This window comes from Chroicocephalus ridibundus, chromosome 8 (assembly GCF_963924245.1).
Source record: "Chroicocephalus ridibundus chromosome 8, bChrRid1.1, whole genome shotgun sequence".
Classification (NCBI taxonomy): domain Eukaryota; kingdom Metazoa; phylum Chordata; class Aves; order Charadriiformes; family Laridae; genus Chroicocephalus; species Chroicocephalus ridibundus.
The window spans coordinates 16,719,072-16,733,598 of NC_086291.1; the positions used below are offsets into that span (position 1 = coordinate 16,719,072).

Sequence of the window (14,527 nt, forward strand, 5' to 3'; positions counted from 1 at the left end):
TCGGTGTTAACGTCAAGACAACTGGATACCCCATGTATCAAATGATCCGAAAACAAAAGGAGTGATTAACGCCATAACTTCCCGAGCTGCCCCACAGAACAGCAGAACGAACAATACAAGGACAAAAGCCTCCTGGGTCATGGCAGTCTGGGGATGCATCCTATTTCCACAGCTGGTGACATTAACCTTCACCTGTAACGCTCTTCAAGGAGTGCCTCAATAGCAAACAGAACTGTTACAAGACTTGAGAATTAGGCAGTCCATTGAACTGTGTACCTCATGTCAAATCCCTCCCATTTCGAGAAATAGCACCATTCATCCCACATAACCCTGGAATAAATCCTGTACATATAGGACAGCAGATTTCACAAGAAGTGTCTTGCTAGACATACTGTAATGTGCAACTTGTGCCAGGACACAAACCGAACCTCTGGGAAACTGACCGAACATCTGATCTTCATATCTGAACAGGGGCTCGCTGCTGTTCCCTACCCTCAGCTCTCTATGCCAGCTATAGTATAAACACAGTCCTGTTAAAAAAGGAGCACAAGCAGTCTTTTTTTTTTTTTTCCTACCACATTCTCTGAAGATTAGCATCTTCAACCTAGCTACGTTAGGACAGCAGATACAGAGAAAAAAAATAGATTCATTCAGAGAATCTTTTCATTCAGAGACCTCATGCCTTCCGCTCTGCAAGAAAAACATCCCTCCTTTCCCCATAAGCGAAGCTCACAGAAACAGTCTGATCCCAGACGACCAGGACCCAGAGACCAGCAGCCACCCGAGGAGCTTGTGGCAGTCCACATCCCCAGGCGGATGATGTAAGGCTGCGCCACCTGCATGGAGACAGCTACGGGGAAATCAGCAAGGAGTGGCTGCGGCGTCTGCAGGTAGAGAAGGATCCAGAAAAATCATTATCACACCGCCTGGCTGGAATCGCGTAACTTTTTGCTAACCTCATATACTCACTAAAAATGAATGCATTTTTCGATATATTGAGGTTCAAAAGATTTTTTTTAAAAACAACTTTTAAAAATATTAACATCATATTAGCACATAGACATACAGCATCTGTTCTGCCAAATTAAAGCTAATCCAAGACAGAAGGAAAATAAAAATTATAAATGGCTAAATTAAAAGTTTAATTACATAAGCTTCTATTAGTAGGCCTAATCTCACTGCAGATTTCCTAAGGCACAGAAGCTTTATTTGAAAATAAACCTAAACCGGCCTTCCCCTCAACCCAGCTTTGCTGGTACTTTTTCCATATCCAGACCCAAAAATCCCAGCAGCAGCACATCACAAATGCAACAAATCCTGACTAGCACTTTGAGAAGATTAACAACCGTTCGTACTGAAATAAATACAATTTGGCAGTAAAGACTCTATCGCAGCTTTGTCATATTTTTTTTTTCTACATAAATATCTAGATTCTATTTTCAATTTTAGGAAGAATGCGTTAAATGCTTCAATTCTTCCTGCATCAGTTAGTCTAGTATTTCACTGATGCAGATCACATAACACCAAAACTAATTATCAAATATTAAACTCCATTATTAGGTCCATGGGTTTTTTTCAGTTTGCAGCTGTATATTTATTACAAACAAAACCCTGAGGAATCTGTTGTGTCATAAGAAATACATCACTGAAATGCATACAGTACAGAATTCACCCCTCCTGTTCACCAAGCATGCAATGCAATGTCTATACCGCACACGTTTTCAAATGTAGTTTTATTCCAGTGACATATTTGCAGTCTGTACATACATACATCAAAACAACATTATGCAAACATATCACAGGGCAGTACTTAAAGAATCTTTAGTATATACTCCTTTATAAAAGGTTTTGACACAATGGAAAAGTCAACGTTACCAGGTTTCTTGATAAACAAAATACCACGAAGCCCTGTAACCTGCACCTGCATCAGCACGAGTATCCATCACAGTGGATCCCTCTTCTAAATCCCCCTTTTAAAGAAACAGGTTTAAATTTTGTTCAGTAGACGAGTTCCTATCACAACACTGTCCATTTAATTTTGTGCTTTCCAAAAGGCAAGCATACTACAGAAATAAAATTCCCTACCCGACAGGAGAGAGAAATTCAGTAAACATGTATTTGTTTCCCATTCCAGCAGAGAAATGCAAGTTCATTGAAATTCTCATTATGGCTAAATCCAGCACGCCGTGCTTATAACTTCTTCTTCTTTGTCTGCTCCCCAGCGTCCAGTTTACGTTTCTTAGCAGAGGCTGGTTCATCATCTTTTTCACCATCTTTAAATAAATGATAGAGTTAATCAAAGTCAGCAAAGCCAGTATTTTCCTCTTATACACCATCCTTACCCCAGAACAACTGACTTAACGATATCTGAGAAGCCTAGAAAAAAACCCCGCAGTAGTATTAACTGACAACATCCTCATTTTTGGAATGTGGACAATACATGGGCAGAATAGCAATGATTACTTGTTCTAAGTACCACAGACCAGTGAGGATAACTAAGAAGAGGCCTTATTATGCTGCTGTACAGTACCTGTTCTAAACAAATATTATTTGACTAGATAAGACAAAAAACTAGAAAATGACATTTTAGCAGCAGAAAGTAACATCAAGGTCAATTAATAGTTTATCTTCTTAACCTCTGGATGAAGGCTAACTAAGAGAAATGTGTACAGGGAAAAAAAAAAAGCACACAGAACACACGGAGCAAGATAAGAGTCAGAAAAACTGCCACTGGGGAACGACCACACAGAAAAAAGGAGCAAGACAGCAAAAAAAACCTTCCTTTGGAAAAGGTGTGATGACAACTGGCAAACCAAAGCGTTATTGTGTATTCTGAAAACCCAGAATCTCTTCTTCTGGTTTTGTTCTCTTGCTTGTTACTGGCTATTCTTTCTCCAGCACCTTTTAAAAAAAAATAAGTCCTCCCTCCTGCCAATTATGTTTTTATTTCCTAGACTACCATTACAGCTTGTACCATGCTTAAAAGTGAAGAGGATTGTAAATATTTTCTTCAGTAATCTGTCACATGGACAGGTTTTTTTAATTCCCCTCTCGGCCGCCAAGTTTTACAAACATTATAAAAATAATCTGCCCTACATCGACACCCCAAGTCAAGACAGCAGCGCTTAAAGATGCTCTCACGCCGCTTTCTGTTTTAGTGGTACCATGCCTGAACCTGCTGGTTTCTTATAAGTGCAGTTCTACGCTCTTTAATCGTTCCCCGTTTCCACTAACGCCACTGGAAGGGGAGCAGAGGAGCTGCTGGAGAGACTACGCTGATCCTAGGAAAACCAGAGATCCTAGGGAAACCCGAACGCTTCCAGCCACCCCCGCGGCTCTCCCCTCAGCGGCAGGGGGGATGCAGGGGCGGCCAGCAATAACCTCCTCCCAGCTGCGGGCAGGGAGGGCGCCGCCCGCAGAACCCCCCCACTCCCCGTTTGACCCCCAGCGCCCGTGAAAAGCCCCAGGGCAGGCCCTCACCCGACGCCAGGGCTTCCTGCTCCTCGTCCGGCAGGAACCGGGCCTTGCCGGCCTGCCGGGGCGCGTCCTCCCCGTTGTCCTCGTAGATGTTGGACCACTTTATGGCCATGTCGAGGGCAGGGGTCGGCGGGGGCTTCTTCTCGGGCGGGCTGTAGCTCTCGGGCGGGGGCACGGCGTTGCTCTTCCACACCTTGAACTCCTTGGGGGGCTGCAGGAGAGAGCCGGGCACCCGTCACACCGGACCCGGGCACCCGTCGCACCGGGCCTCGGCTCCCCCACCCCCGGCCTCCCTCCCCTTCCCTCCCCGGCCGCCCCCCGCACCTCCTCGGGCGCCCGCAGGACGCGGCTCTCCCAGTCGATCTGCTTGTTGAGCGGGTTGTAGAGGAAGGCGGGCGGCTGCGACACCCTTCGGAAGAGCTCGTCGGGCGGCGGCAGCCTCGGCCGCCGCCCCGGGCTGCCCCCCGCCGCCGCGCCGCCCCCGGCCCCCCGCTCGTCGGGCTGGGGCTCGTCGGGCTCCGAGTCGGAGCTGGAGCTGCCATAGGCCGCGAAATAGGCCAGCGGGTCCTCTCCCTCCGCCGCCATGGCGGGGCCCTGCCGCCGCGACACCGCCCGCACGGAAACCGGCCCCGCGCCGAGGGTTCCGGCCTCCCGGCGGCACCGCGGCCCGGGGAGCCCCGCCGCCGCCGCCGCCAGCCCTGCTGCCCCCCGGGACCGGGCGGGCCCTCGGAGGAGAACCCCCGGGTTTGTGTGTGGGTGCCAGGCTGTGCGTGGCGAAGGGCACGCAGCAGCAGGAGGTGGAAAAAGCGGCGCTTTCTGCGGCCGCCCTGGGTGGGGGGTGCGGGCTTCACCCCCACTAACGCGGGGATTTTCCTCTCCCGGCGACCAGAGACAGACACAGAAAATCAGACGTGAAACCGAGGCGTCCTCCATTTCTCCTTTTTTACACCTGCGGGCCGAAGTAGAGAGAAAACCCGTTTTCCTTGATGTTCCAGCATCAGCTAACCCAGGGCAGGTGGAGCTTTGGCCGTTGCCTGTCCCGTAACAGCTTAGGCGGGCACGGAGGCTGTCCTGACCTTACCAAAACACGTTTTTCCACTCTGTTGGAAAAAGTTGGTACTAGACTTCCCGTGTCAACAAGGCCCATATCTCTGTTTTTGCATCAGCTAAAATACTTACCAGCGCTGTTCAGGCTACTGAAGGTCCTGTACTACCACGGAAGCGGGACAAGGTCTAAGGAAGGGGCTTTGCTTATAATATGATAAATGCCTTTACTGTAAAGATACTAAAACATGTCCAGCTGATCTCTCAAAATCGATACTATAATCATTATTCTGAAAGAAACCCTACACACAAATTATGATGAAAACAAGCACTGAAGTGAGCCTCCACCGTCCCCGCAACATTTGCAAATCCTTTTTTGAGTCATGCTCCTCCGCACTCAAAGGTTTTGTTTCTCCCCCGCTATTAATAATAATCTTAATTTTAGAATGAAGTCAATATATGCATGGCTGAAAGCAACACTTCTCACATCTTTAAGAAGTTGGGAAATCGAGCCATTTGGAAAAACAAAAGCAAGAATCAGGTTAGCAATACTAGTCATGAACCACAGAGAGCGTAGTTAAGCAGCCGAGGTCTTAATTTCGCATGTGTGTTTTCCCTACGCGCTGCTCCTGAATGCAGTCCTACAGGCACCGGTGTTTCACATTAAGTCAGTCTTTCCACCACAGACAAACCTCTCCTAACAAGAGAGTGAGAACAAACGCCTCCCGCACACACAAAACCAAACCCACACATCCAGATACCGACACAAACTACACTTACAACTACTCTTACAACCCATACATTTTAATAATGAGAGAGGCAGACAGGAAAACAGGCAATTGTACAAAAGAATTTATTCCAAAAGTTGTGATAGAAATATTTCAGTCTTTTAAAAAAAAAAATGCACATTATAAACATTTGGTAAGATAATACATTCATTTAATGTCTCAGGTTAATAGGCTCCATGGCAGGAGCGATCCCTGCACAGGTAGGCTCCCTGGAGTCTGCAGGGCAGGCAGCTCAGCTCTCCTGGTCGAATTTACATCTGCAAGGCTGGCCTCACCCCGAGCTGATGCTCCTTCAGTTAAGGCCAAGCTTGCTCACTCCCCTCCCTTTACAAGAACCCAAGAATGGACCCAAACCTCAGCACAGCTCTTTAGGTGGTTACAGTGGGCATTTAGACAAATTTTCAGACATCCCAAGTATGTGCAACTACACTTCAGTTAATGGAAGAGAGGGATTTAAGCCTACCCTTAATTTAATGTTAGAAAGCAAAATTTGCTTGCATATTAAGGCACTTAACTTCCAGAGTGCTTCCTAAACCAAGCAGTTTTGTTGAAGAGCATTTCCACCGTCCCGACAGTCTATGACCTTAGATGCATACAAGAAAAACAAGGACTTCTATAAACACTAAACAGAAGCCCCCATCTTTATTGAATGTAAGCTGTTTACATACTAAGTATGGAGTGTAGTTGAACATTGCAGTTTATTTTAACCTACTTCCAAAACCAGAGTAAACATGAAAAAAAAATAAAAATTAGACACTATATAGAGGTCCTGCCGATGGCCTGTCTCCACAAAAGGAGCAGTTTAGGAGTATTACCTGGCTTTGAATTTGAATGGAATTACACAGCTATAGCACTGGGTGAGTGCCAAAATAATTTAAAGCCTTAAATACAAAGCTACCCTTTGATATACTGAAAACGTCCCATCGCTTTAAAGTGTAGTACTGCAGAACACAACTATACATGTTTCCAAGTAAGAGTTCGTCTTCGCCTAGTAATTTTAAAGTTAATAAGCCAACTTCACAAAAAGTAGATTACAACTCAAGAGTAGAGTCTGAGAGGAATACAGCATGTTACATTGTGTCAAGAAATGAGAACCTTACCATGTTGAAATAGTTTAAAATGCATTTGACTCTAAACAATTTGAAATGTAAACCTGCCTATCTGCTTTGAAGAGTAGGTATCTGAAGTGCAACGCTTCCAAGCGTCCTTCAGGTATAGATACTTTTTTGCTACAGGACTCCTCCTCTACTTACCTACTGGGACAAAACATACAAGCTTTGCTCTTTAACAGCATCGTACAGTAACATTTTCTTACAGCCCACATGATGCTGTTACAGCAGTTTACATTCCTTTTCCAGTACTACTGAGAATTTACATTTAAAGTGCATCTCAAATCAGAAATCTCTAACTAATATACAAGAATAATATGTTAAGACTTGTGGAAGTATATTTGCTAACTCAAATCACCGTGACAACGAGTGCTTTTTGATTTACTGGTAGGACAGAGAATTAAGTTCAGACAATTAATAGATTTCTTGCAAATAAGTATAGCTACAGATTTGGCCAGATCCGTGTGGTTTCTTGCAAATGGAGCTGCACACACATACATAGAGGGCAGAATTTATCCTACAGAGAAACGTTTAAAATTTGGTAAACGAGTTTAAGCTTTTTTTGGTAAGTGAGCTTAAGCTTTTAGTTCAGAAAGTTATTTTTCAACACTTAATACTTTTCCTAACCATCTTCCCCAATTCACTTGTCACAGGAACTTTAAGAAAAACCCCCCAGATTTCTTAGTTCCTGTAGGAAAAAAAAAAAAAAAATCTCTTTGTTCTATAACTGCATCTTCAATATCTGCAACTAAATGTGAAATCTTAAATACGTTGGTTTAAAAAAAAAACAAACCTTGGCTGGTGTAATACCATGATCTTTTGGAAGAAGGTCCCTAAAGAACATAAAAAAATCAAGCAGCTCCAGAGTCACCCAATAACAGAAATAACTACTCCTTAAAAAACAGTAAATAGCGTAGATTGTTTCCCCTGATTTTGCTAGTTAGCAGTTGAAAACATTTTTTTAACCTTTATAAGACAGCACACAAAGTTTCAGTACCATTTGGATGAACAGACAAAAGTCACTCCGTTCTTCACTGTGGCTGAAGAGAACGTGACCTTAAAGGCAAAAAGCAATTGTCACTTGAACTAGTACATGGTTCTTGCTGCTCTGCCTGGAGCTCTGGGGGGAGAGGGGGTCCGCCGGGGTCTCCAGGCCCTGGAAGGGTGGCTGAGAAAACAGCACTCTCCGCATTTCCCATCTCTGCAATTGGCAAATTCATTGAATGAAGAGAGACAGCAGACACAAATGCGGCGGTGCTATAATCTTCTTCTGGATGATGTATCTGAGTAGATTCTTTGTCTTTTGTTTTATCAAAAAAATTAGATTCATCAGAATATGATCTGGAAAGATTATTCGTTCCTCCATACAATGAGGTCATACAGGTGCTGCAGCTTAGACCTACGACAAAAAAACAGAGACTAGATTCAATTACAGTATGGTGCACTCTTAAAACTGTGCTCTGGTTCAGTATCAGTAAGATTGTCAAAGAACAATTGTCTCTACTTTTAACAGACTAACCTCTTCGTCTCACCTGTGACATCCCAATATTCATGACAAATTAAAAAGAAAACCATACAGGTTATCTAGGCTGATGTGAATGATTTCTCTATATCTTTGTATCAGCTACTATTTGACAAAGATGCATCATAATTTAAGCTTCCTTTTAGGAAGTCACTTTAGTCCTTCGACCCATCTTTTGACAGATTTTTCTCACTGTGTTCTTCAGACTTTTAAAAGCTTCAGCTACACGGTTCTATTCTAGAGTGGACTGCATTTGAAGGCTGTTTTACCTTAAGGTCTTTAATCTCTAGGGTTAAAAACGTCCTTTCTTCCTTCTTTCTTTCTCTTTTGATGGGCGTGGAAGGGGAAGTAAGGTTTTGGGTTTAGAAGGCTTATGCTTTTTTTATCTGCCTTAAAATATGAGTACATATAGTCACTTCAAGCTTTGGGGGTCAAAACGAAAACTCTCTACCTGTAAACGCATGCATGCGTTGTATCATACAGTGTCTAATTTTCAGTTTTTGGCATTGAAGGCATGCAGGAGAATTCCCCTCAGGTTGCATTTGCTGACTTATCTTCTGCAGAGGTGCAAAGTTTAACACAACCAGAGCATCCTGCCACTGCAGTAAATAGCTTCAAGAGAAATGCAAGATGAAAGATAACCACCTATTTTGAGTTCTGAATTAGAACCTCATAGGAAGCAAAACTGAGATGTGAAGACAGACTTATCCGTCATAACAACACATGATAGTGTGGGTTTTTTTGCAATTTGTTATTTATGACGTGTTCAGATCGTAAAAAGGCAAAGCCAGGATAAATGCACTAGTGTCTTAAACCCAAACTGGCAATACTTCCAAGAATGTTGTCCCAGACACTAGAGGATGCAATAAAATAACAAAAAATAAACCTGTACTAAGAAATATGACTTAAAGAGTCTGATTTTGCAGACCCTCAAAATAAAACTTACATCTTAAAAGATATTATTATAAACTTCTCACCTTTGAGAGCTTCAAGTTTTTCATTTTTGACTTTCAACACTACATCAGTTATCTTTTGTAACAGGAAGTTTTGTGTTCTTTCTCGTCTGATAGAGTCAATCAAAGCATCTAGTCCCTTTGGGTTTTCTGCTAAGTAGTCCAGTAACTTTCCAGTTTTTTTCCTACTGGAAGATCGAGAAGAAATTTCTTCTGTGTCCTCTCTGGTGAGTATTTTCTTTGAACGTAGGTAATCAAAGTGTCTCTCAGCTATGATTTTATCACACAGGTAAGGACGCATCCTTTCTAAAGCCTGCAAAACAAAAACTAGTATTAGCAAATCTTTCCATTTATTTAGAAGCCTCTATTTGAAACATATACGATTTTGATACAAGTTAATGAAACAATTTTTAAAGCTGCCACTGCGTTACCTAGCAGAGATTTTTCTCAGTATTAAAAAACCCCACGTATTAAAAAAAAAAAAAATATTACCCAATTTACTTTTCCCTTTCATTAGTTTTCTTTGAGTGAACTCAGGAGTTTTAATGCATATTAAGTAATAAGGTGAATACTTATGAAAACGTTAACTACATCAACTCTGTGATTATCACATTTCAGAACAGTCACCAAGTAGAAATGAAAAGAAATACCAACAAAAACCAATAGCACCTACTCACTGTGTCTGCAGACACACTCATTCTCACTGACTGACTGCCACATTTCCATACTATTTGCATCCAAGAGGCAAAACTACAAAATATTTCACTTATTTATGTTTTATGTACATTGAGTAAAAGCAGTCTCAGAGCAACAGCACAAATATACTCACTGTTTAAAAGGTTTGATAAATAAACAACCCTACTTACAAGTTCAACAGATGACAGGCATCCGAAATACGTGCACTCTCACCCACAGATGTACCTACTCTCAACAACTTTACTAGCTGCTTTTTGTCTTCAAATTGCCTTCTTTTGGCTTAAGATTTTATATTAAACACGTGAAGCAAGTTGCACACCTCTAACATCCTGCACAGACGACAGAGTTAGTGCAACTCTAGCAAAAGGAAATGGACTCTGCCCTCTGCAGCACAGCTTCAGTTTGCAAGCATAAACTGGTTGCTGAAATCCTCTCTATAAACAGCAAAAAGAAAGAGGTGGAACAATCTGTGCATGGGAGGGGACTCCATCATCTAAAGACCCTAACATATAGTCAACATCAGGCATGATGAAGCAGAGACATCTGTCTTGAGCATTTCAGCAGCAGTGTCACTTTGCATCTTCAGGAACTGTAACACCTAGTATCAGATCACATTTCCTCAGAGATCTTCTTCCTGGGGAAACATGCTATCTTTTGTAACCATACTCAACTCTAACCTGACTATCAGTTTATTTCTGAGGCAATTTTATAGGTGCGATGTCAGAACTAAAGACTGCCACATCACCACTTTGATTTCCTCCTTGGAAGATATAGCATCCTCTCCTACACTGACCAATTTATTTTCACAGTTATCAAAATAAACCCCAATCTTCCTCCACCTTGTTCAGAGGCTACATACAAGCACAAACATCGCCAAAATGTAAACAATATTCATCTTATTTCAATCTCTACATTAGCAAGCCTACTTGATATCAACGTGGAAACAGAATTAATGCATGTGTTCACAACTCTCTGGTTTCAGTATCTACTACTCTACGAAGATGAGTCACAAATAACATCTCTGCACTTGAAAAACAAGCTCTCATTTTTTATAATACTACAAAATTGGCAGTTTCTCCTGCCAAGATTTTTCACTGTGCAGAATTACACAAGAAGTCAGATACCCACTAGCTGAATATTACTGATGTCAAAAAACCACCCTCACAAGTGTCATTTGATTCAAAAAGAGAAAAAAAATATTTGAGAGCCAGAAGGAAAAACACCTTTACTTACAAGACATGTGAAGAGATGGAAAGAAATAAAACTTCTTTCCTGAAGAAAGTTCTCAAATATCCTCCTGCTTTTTGAGATTAAATTCCATAACATCAGCATTTAAAAAATAAAATTTGAAAAATGACTGCCTTATAGCCATTTACTAGCTCAGTCAATAGAAGCAGAGGAAAAGCTAGATATAAAGGCATACTCTAAGACAGACTATTTGAAACAGCAAACTACAGTCTGGGATACTGGTGCTAGGGAAAGCACCGATAACTCAAAGAAAAAACTTCCTGGATTGCTCCACTAAGTATAGCAGAGGATAAATGTGTTCTTCTAGTTGCTCTTCAGAATCCAACAAACACTAAGCTATCAATAAACAGCCTGTGGTTACACGGTTGTTAAAGAAAGCATCAGATGAGCATGCACGGAAGGAAAAAGGTGGCTTTTGGCAGTAGACTATCACCACTAGAATGAATACAACATAAAACCAAAAATGGAAGGGTGCAGCTCCTTGGTGGCTGATTTAAGATCAAGAAACACTCCCCGCTCCTCCTCCCCCCCCCAGCCAGATTAATTACATGATCCAGTTTAATGTGCAATCACGTTGGCACTAGTGGTGGCATAACTATGATAAGAGCAGAAAAGTGCAACAGCACAGCTTATATCAACTTAGGTTGCTCTGGAATGCACCTCAAGCATCCAATTGCAACAAGCCCATGCCTGGAAGGTTATGAATGTAGTGGGCAATGCAGATTTCTTCAGTTCCCATGGAAATCTCATCCTACCACCATGAGGATCAACCAACAAACTCTGAAATACAAGAGTCAGTCAACATTTCAACATTAGAAGAATAGGGCGAGTTGTTATTGAATAGAAAGGCTATTGTGTTTTGACTAACATCTTCCTGTAACGAGTCTTTCACTGTATGAAGCGTTATCAGTTCTGAATTTCCCTCTGCATTGTCCTTGTAGGTTAATCGTTCATGAGGGACAGAAAAGAAATGCATTAGAACAGAAGCTTAAATATACTTTGCTCTGTATAAATGATTTTGCATGGCTCACTGCCTCCTTCCCAGCTCTTGAATGCAAAACTCCAACCTTTATAATTCCTCCTCAAGACAAGTTTACCCAGACCAAGTCATCCTTGCAAGTTAGCTTTCTGAGATGTGCTGTCACATAATATACACAGAACTTCTGGTAATGCAGCACTTCTGTTTGAAGTGAACCTGTCAAGATTAACAACTTTGAAACAGCTAAGTGAGTTTACAGTGAACCAGCACTTTGTATCATGAAGCCGCAACATTTAAAATCTGAGAGAAGAAGCTCTGAAGTCAGATTTTTTTGGACTGTATTGTAATGATAACACTAATATTATTTCTTTCTACATAATAGGTTTCTATCAAGTCCTCCAATTATTATGGGAAAACCTATAAGGTTAAAGGCTGAAGCGAGACAGATGCAGTTCTGTGAGATGCAGATGTGAATTAGTCACTGACACAGATTAATGTACATATCATGTTACATATATAGACTGATTTAAGTAGTTCTTATATTTTTTTGGTGTAACTACTGGATGATAACTATTGCAGTATTACCCTGTGGTTCCACAGAAGCAAGTAATAACTTGAAAAACATGCCTCACAAAACTATGACAAAGCGTTTAAAGAAAACTATGTAAGCGTAAAGCTAGTAAGAAACCAAAACTGAACTCCAAACATTCTTTATCGTACTTTAAAGGAACATTAAAAAAACAAATAAGCCACAGAATCGTAGGGTTGGAAGGGACCTCTGGAGATCATCTAGTCCAAACCCCCTGCCAGAGCAGGGGCACCTAGAGCAGGTTACACAGGAACGCGTCCAGGCGGGTTTTGAATGTCTTCAGAGATGGAGGCTCCAACACCTCTCTGGGCAGCCTGTTCCAGTGCTCTGCCACCTTCAAAGTAAAGGAGTTCCTCCTCATGTTTAGGTGGAGCTTCCTATGCTCAAGTTTGTGCCCATTACCTCTTGTCCTGTCCCCAGGCACCACTGAAAAGAGCCTGGCCCCATCCTCCTGACACCCACCCTTTTAAGTATTTATAAGCGTTGATAAGGTCCCCCCTCAGTCATCTTTTTTCCAGACTGAAGAGACCCAAATCCTTCAGCCTTTCTTCATCACAGAGGTGTCCAAACATAAGACATTGTAAATGCCAAAAAAATGTCAAACATAAGACATTGTAAATTAAAAAGAGAAGCTATGGATGGTCAATAAATAATGGATAAACTGTGATTTTTTTTTTTTTTAAGTTATGCTTTTCAAATTAATGAATCACTTGTTGAGGTTGGTTAGCACATTGCTTGTTTCTCAGTCTAACAAAGAGATAAGTAAATCCAGACTGAATCAGGATGAAGTCTTCCCGCAGATTCCAGGTATCAGTGAATAAATATGGGCGGGGGAGAAACCCCAAAACCAGGATAGCGTAGAACAAAAAGCTTAAATATATATATGTTTAATTTAACTATTCATGCTTCGCAAGAGAGAATGTTATTAACACCAGGAGAAGCATATACACTTGCAACTAACTTTTGGATACCGTATTAATTACTCATCACTTCCAGTCCGCCTCCAAGCACTTAGTGTGGGCACAGATGGAGACGGTGAAACCCAAACCCTCGCCCTTAAAACGCCACCAAGGAGCGGAACGCTTCGAAGAAAACAAAAGAAACCGGAACTTTCAGGTGAACACCTGGCCCCAGGGTGAAGTTTCTGACCATCGTTATCGATCTTACACCGGGCAGCCCCCAACGGAGCCCAAGGCGGCGGGCTCGGCCCCGAAGTCGGGGCGTCCTGCCCGGAGCGCCGCTACCGGCGCTCCGGGCAGGACGCCCCGACTTCGGGGCCGAGCCCGCCGCCCCACACAAAACCCGCCCACCCCCGCGGGAAAGGCGGAGGGGAATTCCGTGCGGCGCGGCGGGGGCCCGGCCCCTATCGGCTCTCCCGCCTCCGCAGCGGCCTGCCCCCCGGGCTCTGACAGGGCTTCCGCTTCCCCCCGCCCGGGCCTCAGCCCCACCCCGGGGCACCGCAGCCTGCTCGACGGGGACCACCAGCACTTACGTCCTTCTTCACCTCGGCCATCTCGTCCTCCGTTAACAGCCGCCCCGCGGCGCCCGAACCCGAACACGGGCCGGAGCCTTCCATAGCGGAAACCCCTCCACTGCCGCCACCGCCGCCGCCGGGGAAAACCGCTCAGGGCAGCGCTTCCGCCCCGGGCCCCGCCCGCGCACGCCAGGCCCCGCCCCTCCCACGCACGGCCACCAATGGACGTTCAGGGAAGGCACTCCGCCCCCACCGCGGCACCGCCCAGTGGCGCGTGAGCGGAAGGGCGTCACTTCCCCTCTCCACGCGAAGGCGCTGGTTGAGTGGCGCCGCCTCGAGCCTGAGGGGGACGGGGCCGCGCCGCGGCGGAGAGCCCCTCCCAGGCGAGGGCTGGCTGCCTTTCTACCTTCCTGCCGGCTCGGCCCGCGGCGGGGCAGGCAGCGACGAACCGCCGGGCTCGGCGGCGCGGCTCCCGCCTCCCTTGCGGAGGCGCAGGGAGCGGCCCACTTGACGGGTTTAACCCTGCGCTTTTCCGGTACCGTCACCAGACTGTGGCAGTCGTCCGCGTCTGGAGCTCGCAGCTGCCTGCCGAAGGCGTTTTAACCACCCCCTCCGTTAAAACAGGTGTTTGGAAACCATGAGTGGGTG

At 44.1% G+C, this 14,527-nt stretch overlaps 2 protein-coding genes across 2 annotated transcripts; both read right to left on the reverse strand.

Moving 5' to 3' along the window:
• Positions 1-1,714: 1,714 nt before the first annotated feature.
• Positions 1,715-4,169, reverse strand: C8H1orf52 (chromosome 8 C1orf52 homolog). Its single transcript, XM_063343793.1, has 3 exons — positions 3,802-4,169; positions 3,481-3,688; positions 1,715-2,273 (listed from the first exon to the last, which is right to left on the reverse strand). Exons 1-3 carry the CDS (start codon positions 4,060-4,062, stop codon positions 2,191-2,193), a joined length of 552 nt encoding a protein of 183 aa, XP_063199863.1. The 5' UTR covers positions 4,063-4,169; the 3' UTR covers positions 1,715-2,190.
• Positions 4,170-5,358: 1,189 nt separating this feature from the next.
• BCL10 (BCL10 immune signaling adaptor) lies at positions 5,359-14,053 on the reverse strand. The gene is made up of 3 exons (XM_063343151.1): positions 13,898-14,053; positions 8,918-9,206; positions 5,359-7,817 (listed from the first exon to the last, which is right to left on the reverse strand). Exons 1-3 carry the CDS (start codon positions 13,979-13,981, stop codon positions 7,450-7,452), a joined length of 741 nt encoding a protein of 246 aa, XP_063199221.1. The 5' UTR covers positions 13,982-14,053; the 3' UTR covers positions 5,359-7,449.
• Between the last annotated feature and the right edge of the window lie 474 nt (positions 14,054-14,527).

Bases quoted from the DNA above. Each gene is read 5' to 3' on its own strand.
- C8H1orf52 (XM_063343793.1), bottom strand. From the start codon at position 4,062: ATGGCGGCGGAGGGAGAGGACCCGCTGGCCTATTTCGCGGCCTATGGC. The intron at 3,689-3,801 runs GTGCGGGGGGCG...TCTCTCCTGCAG, and splicing joins TCCTGCGGGCGCCCGAGGAG to CCCCCCAAGGAGTTCAAGGT. The intron at 2,274-3,480 runs GTGAGGGCCTGC...ATTTATTTAAAG, and splicing joins GCAGGAAGCCCTGGCGTCGG to ATGGTGAAAAAGATGATGAA.
- BCL10 (XM_063343151.1), bottom strand. From the start codon at position 13,981: ATGGAAGGCTCCGGCCCGTGTTCGGGTTCGGGCGCCGCGGGGCGGCTG. The intron at 9,207-13,897 runs GTAAGTGCTGGT...TTTGTTTTGCAG, and splicing joins TGGCCGAGGTGAAGAAGGAC to GCTTTAGAAAGGATGCGTCC. The intron at 7,818-8,917 runs GTGAGAAGTTTA...TTTTTGTCGTAG, and splicing joins AAAACTTGAAGCTCTCAAAG to GTCTAAGCTGCAGCACCTGT.